Source organism: Rhinoderma darwinii, chromosome 9, assembly GCF_050947455.1.
Source record: "Rhinoderma darwinii isolate aRhiDar2 chromosome 9, aRhiDar2.hap1, whole genome shotgun sequence".
Lineage (NCBI taxonomy): Eukaryota > Metazoa > Chordata > Amphibia > Anura > Rhinodermatidae > Rhinoderma > Rhinoderma darwinii.
This window is the reverse complement of record NC_134695.1, coordinates 45,333,540-45,346,958: the sequence shown is the minus strand read 5'-3', so window position 1 is coordinate 45,346,958 and position 13,419 is coordinate 45,333,540. Positions and strand designations below refer to the sequence as shown.

Here is a 13,419-nt window from a genome sequence, read left to right as displayed (position 1 = left end):
ACGCCTATGAATAGTACAGACGGTCAATATGACCACATCCAAAATGGCTTTCTCCTAGCCATTGTCGTCATGGAAACGCCCCGTCAAGGCGTAGAACGTCTTGTTTCAGACATGCGTATTAGATGTCACGCTTGGGTGCGTTACTTCGGCGCAGTAGCCATTTTCGGCGAGAATCGGATTTACTCGGTGGTTTCCGTGAGCGGGCCTGAACCACATCAGGAAGTCGAGAGGTGCTCGGGTATTTCCGGAGACCATCGGGTCTTTTCGCTTTATTCATTTTCTTTCGCGTTCCGGAAAGGGTGTTCGGGTGTTGCCGAGGTCCACTTTCGTGTCTTTCCGGAATTGGATTCGGTTGTTTCCGGATGCATGGATGAAACTCAAGCTTCCCGACTCGGCTTATCAGAAGCAGCTGCAGCAGTGGCTGCTGTAGCTGCGGCAGTACGAGATGGACCGGAGGTAACTTCGGTCACTGTCATGACTGGGCCTGATGGTAGAAGTGCAACGGGAAACGGGTATACAGGTAAATTGTGATGCTATACTGCTCAACGACCACTAGATGGAACTATGAACTTTGCTCTTCGCAATAGGGTTTCACCTTGTAATGTATTGTAATACCGCTAGATGGGGCTATTTTCCGTCGTTATGTTTGTGTAAACCATCAGACTGATCATCTGCTCAGGCCAAAGATTGACATATGTTTATTATGGAGATTTTTGATACTCCACCACAATCCAGTGACACGTGTGCTGACAGCTTGATCAAGTCCTGGATTACTGACTTTGTTGCTGCAATGTACCAAGAAAATGTGCAGCATACAGAAAAAAACCTACTCCTGGAATAGCAGCATGTACCAACTTTTAGGCTTAAAGGGGTTGTTCACTTTGAACAAATTTAATATTATTTTTTTGTATAATTAAAACGTATACAATTTTCCAATATACTTTCTGTATTATCACGGTTTTCAAGATCTCTGCTTGTTGTTGTTCATTAGGAACATTCATTGTTTACTTCCAGTGGATAAATTTCTGCCCATGGTCATGTGATGGACACACAGGTGCTGGGATCAGAAGACACAGCTCTGATACACCTACTGTAACTGTAACGAGCCGTGCACCTGTGTGTGCCTCACGTGACAATGGACATCCAATCAGTGAGACCATTCTCTAAATACAAAGCTACAGGTACTACGTTGACAATTTCTGCAATAGCAACCAATATCTTTTTTTTTTTTTTATTTTTTTTTTACATAGGAATATAGGGTATAGTAGGAATTACATGGGGACAGGTTTGGAGTGAAGCATGATGGGAGGCGACAATGTAAAGTAAAACAAACTCCGCTTTGCCCTTTACCCACTGACTCCTGTTCACATGTCATTTAGCTGGGTGTAATGTGTTTTTTTTTTTAAAATCTATTGAAGGAGATAAGCAGCTGCCAGACACATCTGGCACCACTTATCTTTAGGGAAATAAAGGATCAGGTAAAAATCCAGCCTATTTCATCCTTGTTTCACGCAGAGACTGTCCGCTGAGCCCATAGACCTATTGGGATACACCGACCATTACCTAATGTCTATTGCCAAAATTAGATGGCATGGGCACATTCACCAGTAGCTGTCTTGGGAGGTATAGCACAGTCCATTGGTTACAGGCTTTGTGGCACAGACCTGCCTGCAACTAGCTGAATGAACAAAGAAAGAAACCGTAGTAGCCGTCAGCTAAAGAGGACCTGTCACCTCTCCTGACCTGTCTATTTTAGTAAATCCTTATATTTTCCATAGGGGAACATCTTTTCTTAGAACTCTGTGTTGTGTGGTTTTCTGTTATTCCTCCTAGAAATGTAATGAATTGCCAACTGGGTGTTACCATTCCCCTTGCCCCAGGGGCGTGTCCCTACAGTCTCATTCGGTCAGCCCATGATTGGAGAGTGTTAGTCTATGTAGGGACCTCCCCCTCCAAACTGGTAACACACCCAGTGGTAATTTATTCATAAAATTCTAGGAGGAATAACAGAGGGACGGCTCAACATAGAGAAATTAAGAAAAGATTTTCCAGAATTATTATTTCATGGGCAATTCAAGTATTTACTAAAACAGACATGTCCGGACAGGATAAAGGGGTTTGAAACATGAAAAGAAAACATCACTGCTGTCTTTGAGAAACAGCGCCACTCTTGTCCATGGCCTGCGTGTGGTATTGCAGCTCATTACTATTCAAGTGAATGGGGCTGAACTGCATTACTAGACATGAACAAGAGTGGCGCTGTTTCTGTAAGACTGCAGGGATGGTAATTGACTTTCATTGCCTGTTCTACTTTACAGAAGTCACGGTGTCCAGTGTTGGAGCTCCCGGAGAGAATGTTTTCACCACTTCAGTGGCCAGCGCAGCTTCCCTTTCAGATCATGTACTTGTGAGTATTTTATATTAAAACTAAACCTACAACTGAACAAGAAGAAACAAAACCGACATAAACCCCTTACCCATCTGTCCGCCAACCTCCCGAAACAAACCGCTAACAGTTGAGGAAATTTTTTTTTTTTTTTTACTGCTGTCAGCGGCTTCCCAGCCAAACACAAAACATCCTAGGCAGTCACACAAATTATCACGTGACCGCTGCGTCCATAGCGTCTTCTGCCAGCGCCGGCGTTTCCAAGCTATCGCTTGTACAGTTCTTATATACGTCCATCACGCTGATGTTTACATGCACCCCGTCCTGAAGTTACAGACCCGGAGGGGGGTGCACAATTTCTGCACACGTCCTATGGGTTGATTATGTAGCTTTTCATGTTAGGGCATATGACATTAATATTTAGTGGCCGTCCCCTTTGTATAGACTACAGGCCTGTCTTTGGCTCCGCTACTCTCTCGTTTAGTAAGTTGCTTCTTTTACTTGGTTGAAGAGATGCATTTTAAGATAAATTAAGGCCATTTTTAAACGTTTTGACCAGGACTACGACCTGCGGCCACTGCAATGACCAGGTTCTGTCTGGTGAGGCAGTAGACTAAGAAGCCGGGTCTACAGTGTCACTCTGATTCGTGTGTATTACTTGCCTCATGCCTTCTCTTTATCTATATTGCAGGCAGAGAGGGCTTCACTTCAGATTGGAGATGGTCTGAGCACAGAGAAAGCCACGCTGATTGTGGTACACACTGATGGCAGCATCATGGACACCCAGAATATTAAAGTGCCAACAGCCTCCATGACACCAGGTGAGATGGTTTGTTTTCAGTACTGCAATGTGAACTCTTAAATTTAAAGGGGTTTTCCAGTCCCTAAAAATGTATGGCCTATCCTCAGGATAGGCCATCAATAGCTGATGGGTCGGGGTCTGAATTTCGAGACCCCTACCGATCAGCTGTTTTGAAGGGGGTACGGTACGAGCGCTGCTTCACCTTCATTTCTTCTTGCTCACTGAATTATCGACACACACTTAGCAGGGATTCACAGGTATTGCAGCCTGTTCCCCATTCATGTCAATGGTAGAGGAAGGCTGCTATACCTGTGAATCGCTGCTACATCCGTGACGACGATTCACATGAGCAAGTAGAAATGAAGGGGAAGCGGCACTCGTACGAGCTCTGCACCCCCTTCAAAACCACTAATCGGTGGCGATCCCGGGAGTCAGACTCCGACTCATCAGCTATTGATGGCCTATCCTGAGGATAGGCCATACATTTTTAGGGACTAGAAAACCCCTTTAAATATTGCAGTGTTTTCCTGCTTTTCCTGTGTTTTTTTTCTTCTTCCAGCAGGTGGCGCTCTATTACTGTAATGTAGTGTATCTTGATAATTACAATTTACATAATGGGCCAGGGAATAAATAATTGGGAGTGCTCCTTTAATGGAACCTATTAAATTCTATGTGTTCCGTCGAGCGCCATTAGTGTCTGTGAATCAATGGCTCCAACACTTCCGTTTTTTAATTCGTCTATTCCTATGATGAAACAGAAGAACGGAAATACTTAGGGCAGATGTGAACGAAGCCTTATTCTAGAATCTGAGTTTCTTACAGTGTGGATGACATTACAAGGCCCGGGCTACACGGACACTTTCATTTTTAACTATCAAGGTTCGTCGTCGGGAGCCATGATTGGTCTCTTTGTGACCACCAAAGTCTGGTTTTGGACTGTACAGTTTACATTAACCCTTTCATGACGGGGAATGGGGGGGGGGGGGGTGATTTGGGCCTCGATGCAAATAGCAAAATTTCAACTTCAAATTATTTTTTTGTCTTCTTTCCGGGTGTGTTCCCTGTTGTCCCCATATACAAATCAATGATAACCGTAATCTAATGGTAACGGCCCGTAGGATCATTGTTATTAGTTATCTGCATACACAGACTCGCAGAGAAGAAGGTCATTACTGACGTCACAGGGTTTCCTAGCAAACGTCAGAATACAGGAGCGGCGGCTTCCGCGTTTGGGGACACAGCATCAGCCTGGGCACGGTATTTAGCTGATTTAGTGACAGGGACTGGAGTATTATTAGTACAGGGATAGACGGTCCGCGTGACGGCCTGAACCCGCCGATACCACTGCGTGCGTGTTCGCTTGTTCATTTGTGTTTTGAATAAAGCGAACTGTTCCTAGTACTGAATGTCATGATCATATTTAACGCGGCCACTTACTGGTCCAATCTAGATTTGTTATCTATGTTTCTTGTAAATAAACTGTCAGACGATGTGATTCTATTCTCCGTGTAGAGTTTCTCTAGTGTTTGCCACCATTGCTTCTTGCAAACCGAGCAATGCCCCTAAATATACCAATGGTCCTAGTGACTAATAGGATAAACCAAAAAGAGAAACAAGTCCCGACCAGATAATAGAAAAAGTAAAAAAAACTTTATTTAAAGTCAATTAGACACAAACAATCACATAGACAAAACTATACACCGTAAAATAAGCCCTCGTAAGAAGATGGAATCGGAACATGAAAGCAGATAGAAAAACCCGTCAAAAGATCGCCCAAACTGTTAAAGTGCAGAAGTGCAATTTACGACTTCTGCACTTTAACAGTTTGGGCGATCTTTTGACCGTTTTTTCTATCTGGGGGGGCCGTGCTGCTTTCATGTTCCGATTCCATCTTTTTACGAGGGCTTATTTTACTGTGTATAGTTTTGTCTGTGATTGTTTGTGTCTAATTGACTTTAATAAAGGTCTTTTTACTTTTTCTATTATCTGGTCGTGACTTGTTACTATTGCTCCTTGCTCAAAGACACCGGCTGAGTTTTCACGTCCCAGTAAGAATTTAGTTTTTTTGCGATTTCCGTAAAATTGCGCCAAAACTCCTGTCATTTTGATGCAATTTGCAGCAAAAATGTAATTTTGATTGTGATGTGTGAATCCAGTCTTATAATAATCCATATAAAGAAAGTAACTAGGTCAGGTTTGACTTTTTACTGATATTTTCCATCAATCTTTCTTTACCAGTTTTCTGGTGTAGAAAAGTCGCAAAAGGGCCCAAAGTCGCAAATCATGACTTGTCCCTTTTTGCCACCCTCGCCACTTTTGTGGAAAGGGGGCGTGGCTATAGCACTCCGGGAGGCGTAAATTGTCCCGTATAGGCCCCTACATTGCCCCCCTATCAGACTACCCCCCCCCTCTATTGAATAGTTAATTACATTTAAAAAAAAAAAGGAATACTGCTCCACTCCGGCTCTCATCACTCCGGCGTTGTAATGACGCCGGGCAGCCTCAGGACATTGTATGCAACACCGCACTGATGCGGTTGAAGTTCTGTGTCGCATATAAGACCTTGATCCTGGTTGCCGTCAGGACCTTGTACGAGCTGTGCTGAAATGATGAGGGAGCCGGAGAAGAGGAGACCTGAGATGGGAATATGTTGTGGTTTTTTTTCTGCGCACAGTCTTGCCGGAAGATGCGACCCATTTATTAAGAGGCTTTATCATCTTAAGAAATGTGTCACATCTTACTCCACCAGTGTGTGAAACGCCAGTCTAAATAAATTGCTTAAAAAAATCGTTCCCATTGTGTTCAAGCAAATTTCTAAAGGAAAGTGAATCTGAACAGCTCCTACTGTTAGTATTTATAGGGGTTGCCCCACAATCAACATTTATCACCTCTCCATAGGATAAATGTGTGATCCCTGGGGGCCCCAATGATGGGACCTCCACCTATCGCTAGAACGGGTTCCCGAGCCCCACGTTTCTCCTCACTGCACAATCTCCGTGAGAAGGAAGTTGAATGGCGTGTAGTATGTGCAGTGCCACTCCATTCAAAGTCCATTCAAAGTCCATGGGACTGACGGAAACCCTATAAGGAGAAACTCCTAGTGTTTGTTCAGCAATTGCCTAATAATCATATTTTACACACTGTTGGTTTAGTTTCTGATCATTCTAGCCTTACTGTATGTATAACCTTTTCTGTGCACTGGCCTGCTGGGCTTCTGTTTTATACAAGCAGAGCTGCAGTGTAAAACATGGAGGTGGGACAGAGCAGCAGCCTGTGATTAGGCAGGAAGTTGATGTTAGACGACCTCAGGCTTCCAGTAGACAACAGAGCAGAGCTTGAAAATGAAGGAAATAAAAAGCAGGTCAGCACTACCCAAATATGCAATAAGCCACAGAGTCCACACCGGATATGTTCATTCTGATATCTGTAGTTCCTCATTGGAGTGCAGCGAAGAGGGGACCACCCAAATATAGTGACCTACAAATAATATTTATGTTTACTACACTTCTGCTATAGTTGAATATTGCTTTCTTTTCTGTAGGCTCAGATGGGTCATCCACCTCACCATCCCCAGGACCAGAGAAAGATGGCACAAAATACAACTGGGATCCATCTGTGTATGATAATGAATTACCAGTGAGGTGTCGTAATATCAGTGGAATCCTATACAAGAACCGTTTAGGATCAGGTACTTTGTGTTACAAGACTGGAGGGTTCTCAGCATGATTGAAATATGTTTATCCATAGTTGTATAATAGGGGGTCAGGGGGGTGGAGATAATGGGAGCTCCTATTTAAATGCTGGGTATCTGCTATACTAAGTGTGACTTCTTATACACATGACCGTGTACCCCTTATATGTATGTTAATACAGTCGGTGTGATCTGCTTGACAGGGGGCAGAGGACGCTGTGTGAAGCACTCTGATGGCTGGTATACTCCGACTGAGTTTGAAGCAATTGCCGGCAGAGCCAGCAGCAAGGACTGGAAGAGAAGTATCCGTTATGCAGGAAGACCCCTGCAATGTCTTATACAGGTAAAGGAATTGGTCTCTTCTATCCCTCCAACTTTACTTGATTTTATGGTAGCAATTCGTTTCTTGTTTCTTTATGTCAATCAGTGACTTCCCAACCTTTGTTATAGAAAGGAGAGCAGCTCTGGAGCACAAACTGCTGCTCTATCAAATTACTGTGTAGACCAAGTAAAGAGAAAAAAGTCATGAACAAATGTAAAGTTTAAAGCGTAGTCTAACGTTTCAAGAGATTTTCAGAATAAGCGGTCATATGCGTGTACATGAGGCATAACACTATTTCTGGCCATTATATGACTTGTAAGTGGCATTATTTAGCAGTTTTCCCCCTCTTCAGGCTCTCTCTCTAATTCTGTTGTCTCTGAACTAGTGGGCACATCTATCTATCCTATCTATCCTATCTATCCTATCTATCCTATCTATCCTATCTATCCTATCTATCCTATCTATCCTATCTATCCTATCTATCCTATCTATCCTATCTATCCTATCTATCCTATCTATCCTATCTATCCTATCTATCCTATCTATCCTATCTATCCTATCTATCCTATCTATCCTATCTATCCTATCTATCCTATCTATCCTATCTATCCTATCTATCCTATCTATCCTATCTATCCTATCTATCCTATCTATCCTATCTATCCTATCTATCCTATCTATCCTATCTATCCTATCTATCCTATCTATCCTATCTATCCTATCTATCCTATCTATCCTATCTATCCTATCTATCCTATCTATCCTATCTATCTATCCTCCCTCAGTAATGAGTAGTGTAGCTGAGAATCCAGCACTGAGGGGAGATAAAACCCTTGCTAAGGTAGCTGCTCCATAATCTGTCTGTCTTTTTCACTGTTTCCCCCTTCCCTCTACATAGACTTGTATAGGCAGGCAGTCCGTCTGTAACTAGGGACGGATTTTGCTTGACAACAGGGGGTGGACAGCAGATTACATGTAGGGAAACACCTAGTGGCGGTAATTTCACAAAGAATTTGCATGGATAAAACAATTACATATTAACAGTAAGTAAACTAAGTTGTTTCATATCAGGTTTACTGTTAGATCAGCGTAAGTTGTTTGAAAAGTTAGGGTCCATTTAATTGTTTGGAAGGAAATATGACCACCAAGCTATCTCAATTGGAATTAATGTAGAATATTTGATAACCCGGTTTCTATGACAGATTAAAGGAATTTTACTGTATTACATAATTGCTATTTGTGCTGTTGCATTATCATTAAAGTAGTCCCAAAGGTGCAGCTGAACTTTAAATAAACTACAAATGCAGGTTATAGGTAACTTAACGCTTGAGTAGGCTTATTCTCTTGTGACTGTTCATGTTATTTATAAGGCTAAATTCACACTTGCGTTGTATAATCCGTTACTGTGATCCGTTTTTAGATCAGAATAAAAATTGATTTATTAAGAATCCCATTGAAATGAATGGGATTTCTAACCAGTTGCGGACCACCCATAGACTATATAAACGTCTGGGCGGTCCACAATTTATTTTGCTGGGTCGTTCCAGAACGTTCTGCAGACTAACACTATTTGCCGCTCTAGCGACATTTAGCTCAGTGATACATCGGTCTCTGGGCATGTGATCATTGTGACAACCTGTCATAATGATCACAACAATTTCCCTCTCAGCGCCCCCCCCCCCCCCACCTCTAAGAAGCTCCGTGATAACAAACATTTATATTCATTGTAACTTCTCCCTCTCCCGGCAGGCTGTCAGAGAGGGAGAACACGAAGTCATAAAACACACACCATTTTTTTTTATTTTTTATTATAATATCTTTATAGATCTATGTAAATGCAGATTATTTTTTTTTTGTGTCAGAAATAATAATCTTTATTTGTATATCTACCTATCCTTGTATCTATATCTTTCATATTATATACACTGATGTATTGTACAGTTTTAGGATGGGGCTACACGGCGGCTTAGGCCGCGACACTGGTCGCATGCACCGAGATCGGCCGAACCAGCTTTGGAAAATTTGCTCTCCAAAAGCCAGTTTGCGCACCATTCATTGTCCGCTCCGCCGTGCGCCCAGCGTGTAAGAAATGCGCACACATTTAGTATTGCTGAAGTCGGCACAAGTTGCCGAATATGTAATCAGGCGTGTTTGGAGGCTGCACCAGATGTCAGAAAACATCAGCAAAAGTTACATATTTCCATTTTGTTTTTAATGTTTTTTTTACTTTTAAAAAGTAAAATATTTCACTTATTATTTTTACACAACATGGAAGCCCAATATGTTCTGAGAATACCAGTCCAAGTACATGTAGGTTGGAAGAGTAGTAGAAGAACAATTTGCTTTTAAAATGGCCCGTGGCTGAAACGTGAAAATTGGCCTGGTAAAGCTTCTGGTCAGGAAGTGGTTAATTGCATCCCTTAGCGTCCTTAAAGAGTTTTTCTCCCGTTGGATGGGTTATTTTTATCATTGGTGTCAATGTAAAACTCATACAAACGGATTGTAATCTGTTTGCATCTGTTATTTTGATTTCAATGGGATTTTTAGCGGATCCGTTATTATACTTAGTCTGGTCTAAAAACGGATCCGAGTAACAGATTATACAACGCGAGTGTGAGCCTTACTCGGAAATAGAAACTCGTGGTGAAAGTGGCTTATAACGGCTCCATATTGCCAGTTGTACATTGAGCTTCCCCATGGTCTTGCGTTGTGTATCTGCTGTATAGGGCTTTACAATTGCAGTAAAGTAGTCTGAGGCATGATCACTGTCATTGAGGGCTCGGCATCTTGTGTTTCCAGGATGGCCTGCTTACCCCTCATGCTGCGTCCTGTACCTGTGCGGCCTGCTGTGATGACCTCAGCCTGGTAAGGACTTGTCACACTGGAAACTGACGGCTGGAAACTTCTTCTTTGCCCCTAAATTAAAATGTATTTGGGACTGTAAAGTGTTACTCGTCCAGGACTCGCGCCTTTGTCCAATTTTTTTTTTTTTTGTGGGGCTCCATACCTATTCAAAAGTAGGTCTGCGTAGCGTTCGCACATGGCATATATACATTAAGCAGGAGCGGGGGTGATAAATAAGACAGCGGGCATAGTCTTAAGTCATCCATGCTCGTCGCTGTGAGCATGAGCAGACTGTAGTATTGCACGCACAGTTTCCATTTAAAGGAACGAGTGACCATGTCATAGATGGCCGCACCAAGTCCACCAAAGTGTGAGAAATTTTTTTATAGAGTTGTTCCTAATGTTAGAACCGGCTCCCTCCTCCAGGTGCCTTTTATAGGGGATATGGAAAGGTTGTCAAGTTGGGTACTAAAAGGGTGCGTTGTCCAAAATGGAATAATCCAAGATCACCATCGTCTGATATTTTCACGGTCAAGAAGATGTGAAGTGTATGAACTCTTCTCCGCTCTCGTGGGATCGTGTTTTGCTGAATTGTCAAGTTTTATTTCCTTGTCTTCATGGAGTAGTCCAAAGTACTTGTAGCTCTTGGCAATGAGCTTCTGTTTCTCCGCAATGTCAGTCCCTTCTACAGCACCAGATCTCTGAGGGTATGTTCACACGGTTAACAAAAAACGTCTTAAAATACGGAGCTGGTTTCAAGGGAAAACAGCACCTGACTTTCAGCCGTTTTTTTACGGCTGTTTTTGGAGCTGTTTTTCTATGGTCAATGAAAAACAAGCCTAAGAAGTGACATGCACTTCTTTTTACACGTCGGTTTTTGAAAATGAGCCGTAAACCCCCCCCCCCCCCCCCCAATTTTTCAGATTTTTTTGGGGGACGTTTGCGGCCCGAAAAACATGTGTAAATAAGCAGTGTGAACATACCCTGAGGCTTTTGAAGTTTTGCGGATTCTGCCACCTCGGCTTGTCTTCTTAGTTCTTAGTTATAATGTCCTCTGGCATTTTTAATTTCATGTTTTTTTTAACGGTCACCCCCTGACATTCAAAATAGCTTTGCCATAAAATGATTCTAGAATAAGGCAGCACCGCCTGCAAGTCACAATAAAGTCATAATAAACACTTAGTTGGAGTAAGATGTAATATATATATATATATATATATATATATATATATATACACACAACATCCTGACGCTATCTGGCATCATTACCATGTTTTCCGCTGTCATTTATGGCAGCTTTTTTTGCATAAATTATAGTAAATAAAAAAACAAACAAAAACAACGTAATGGTGTCACTTTTTTAAGTTTTTCTTCGCTGGTGCCGGTGGCTGGATTAGTCGATCACGTGACTGTGCGTCGGGTCATCGCTCCGGGAGGGTGGACGGGGAACTCTGCTTCGTCGTCACTGAGGTGGGGGGATTTGACAAGTTAGTAATGTTTATTTTTTGTGTTTTATGGCATTTCCTGCAGCCTGTTTGGTTTGTTCCGCTCTCGGACAGCCTCTTTAAGAGAATAATAGGAAAATCCTGTTCTAAAGACCAAAGAATCAGGCAGACTTTTTCTGTCCTCTACCTAGGCAATCGTACAATGCCTGAAGACCCTGTCTGACGCTGCGTCTCCCCTAAATTTCAGCATGAGGTGCATGCAGCTAGTGTCACTTTGACAACTGAGCTAATATGTGTAAACCCATCACAAGTGGGTATTTGATGTGGTACAAAACACTATTTTATGCTAAATATATGGCATGTTCTATTTAAATATTGAATGACATGCCTTTACCTAATGATAGATATATATATATATATATATATATATATATATATATATATATATATATAAAAAAGTTTTCTTCTCTCTTTAAAAAAGCTAAATATCAGATCTTGAAGTGCAAGAAAAATTCACCTTCTGTCATATAAAATAATATTTGTTGTATAACTTTCATCCCAAGATCGTTCTTTTCCATTTACAACAGAGCGGCCCGGTCCGTCTATTCATTCCTTACAAGCGTCGGAAAAAGGAAGGAGAGATGTCTGCCGTCTCCGTCAAAAAAGACCAGGCTAAAAACATCAGCCTTCTGCCTGCAACCGCGGAAACCACTTGTAAGAACAAGAGAAAAATGGGAAGGGGGGGGGGGCATCATCGCATTAATTCAAGTGAAGTATTTGTAGAAATTTCATTCTATGCCTTTCAGCCATGACTTTGTAGTGTTCGTCATTTCTACTTATGGCTGTTGTTCCTAGAAAGCGGTTTCCTTTATATACCAATACGAAAGCAGGTCTACAAATATGGCTGTCGTTACAGCTCTTAAAGGGGACGAAGCCAGGAAGCTGAGCTTCAACCTACAGATGCTGATTTTATAAACCTATACTTTTATCAACTTTTTTTTTTTTTTTTTTTTTTTTTCCTCCAGGGGTAAAAATGTTTTGTAGACACTTTGGCCATTTTTGCATTTATTTATGTAGTATTATCCTTTTGGCTTCTGGTTATTGGTTCAAATACCTTCCAGTATAGAATATATATGCTTAATCTACACATGATCACCTCCACGATCTGTATATGTGTTTAATCTTTCTTATTTCAATAGTTAGGCTGGCCTTTCACAAGTATTCCTGTCATAGTGTAGGTCTATTCTTTTTTGGCAGTTACAGTGTCATCATCCGGACAGATCACAGCCACAGACTCGATAACCTTTGAGAGAGAGGCCACTGCTGAGGCGACTTCTATTCTGACGGATAGTCCTACACAGGGAGATGTGTACACCGGAGCGGCAGGTGAGTGGTTTATTCGGTTACGGGTGAACACTCTTTAGTGTCTATTCATTATAACACACACCGGCTACTAGAAATGAAGGATGAGGCACTGGATTTATACTCATCGGGGACCAGTGTGGGCGAGTTCTGTTGGGTTTAAAGAGGACCTGTCATCTCTCCTGACATGTCTGTTTTAGTAAATTCTTGTATTTCCATAAAATAACAATTCTGAAGCATCTTTTCTTAGAATACTGCATTGTGCTGTTCCTCTGTTATTCCTCCTGAAAATGTATGAATAAATAGAGAACTCTGTTCCTGTTCCCCTTGTCAGTGGAGTGTGCCCCTACACTTTGACAGTGTCCAATCGATACTGTGTCACACTGTGTAGGTACAGGACTAATAATGCTTAGTTGTGACAGGTCCTGCTTAAATGGTCACTAGTATAAGTGAATATATGAAACTTTGTAATATATCTTATTAGAGAAAAATGCCTCTTTCTCAACTTATCAGACTCCTTTCCATCCACCCCTCTTCCTAAACGTTCACTCACTCTGAATTTACTAT

At 41.8% G+C, this 13,419-nt stretch overlaps 1 protein-coding gene across 5 annotated transcripts in view; it reads left to right on the top strand.

Annotated features, from left to right (window-relative positions):
* The first annotated feature begins 152 nt into the window (after positions 1-152).
* Positions 153-13,419, top strand: part of DEAF1 (DEAF1 transcription factor) — a 31,223-nt gene continuing 17,956 nt past the window's right edge. For 2 of the 5 annotated variants that reach the window (XR_012850561.1, XM_075837591.1), the window contains exons 1-8: positions 153-520; positions 2,319-2,407; positions 3,078-3,207; positions 6,730-6,876; positions 7,083-7,222; positions 10,001-10,066; positions 12,078-12,204; positions 12,748-12,876. Coding sequence is in view for 4 of the 5 variants with exons in the window: in XM_075837591.1 (XP_075693706.1) it covers positions 367-520; positions 2,319-2,407; positions 3,078-3,207; positions 6,730-6,876; positions 7,083-7,222; positions 10,001-10,066; positions 12,078-12,204; positions 12,748-12,876 (982 nt within the window). In the remaining variant the exon portion in view is untranslated. The remainder of the gene's footprint in view (positions 521-2,318; positions 2,408-3,077; positions 3,208-6,729; positions 6,877-7,082; positions 7,223-10,000; positions 10,067-12,077; positions 12,205-12,747; positions 12,877-13,419) is intronic. The other 3 variants (XM_075837589.1, XM_075837588.1, XM_075837590.1) reach the window with 3 other exon arrangements.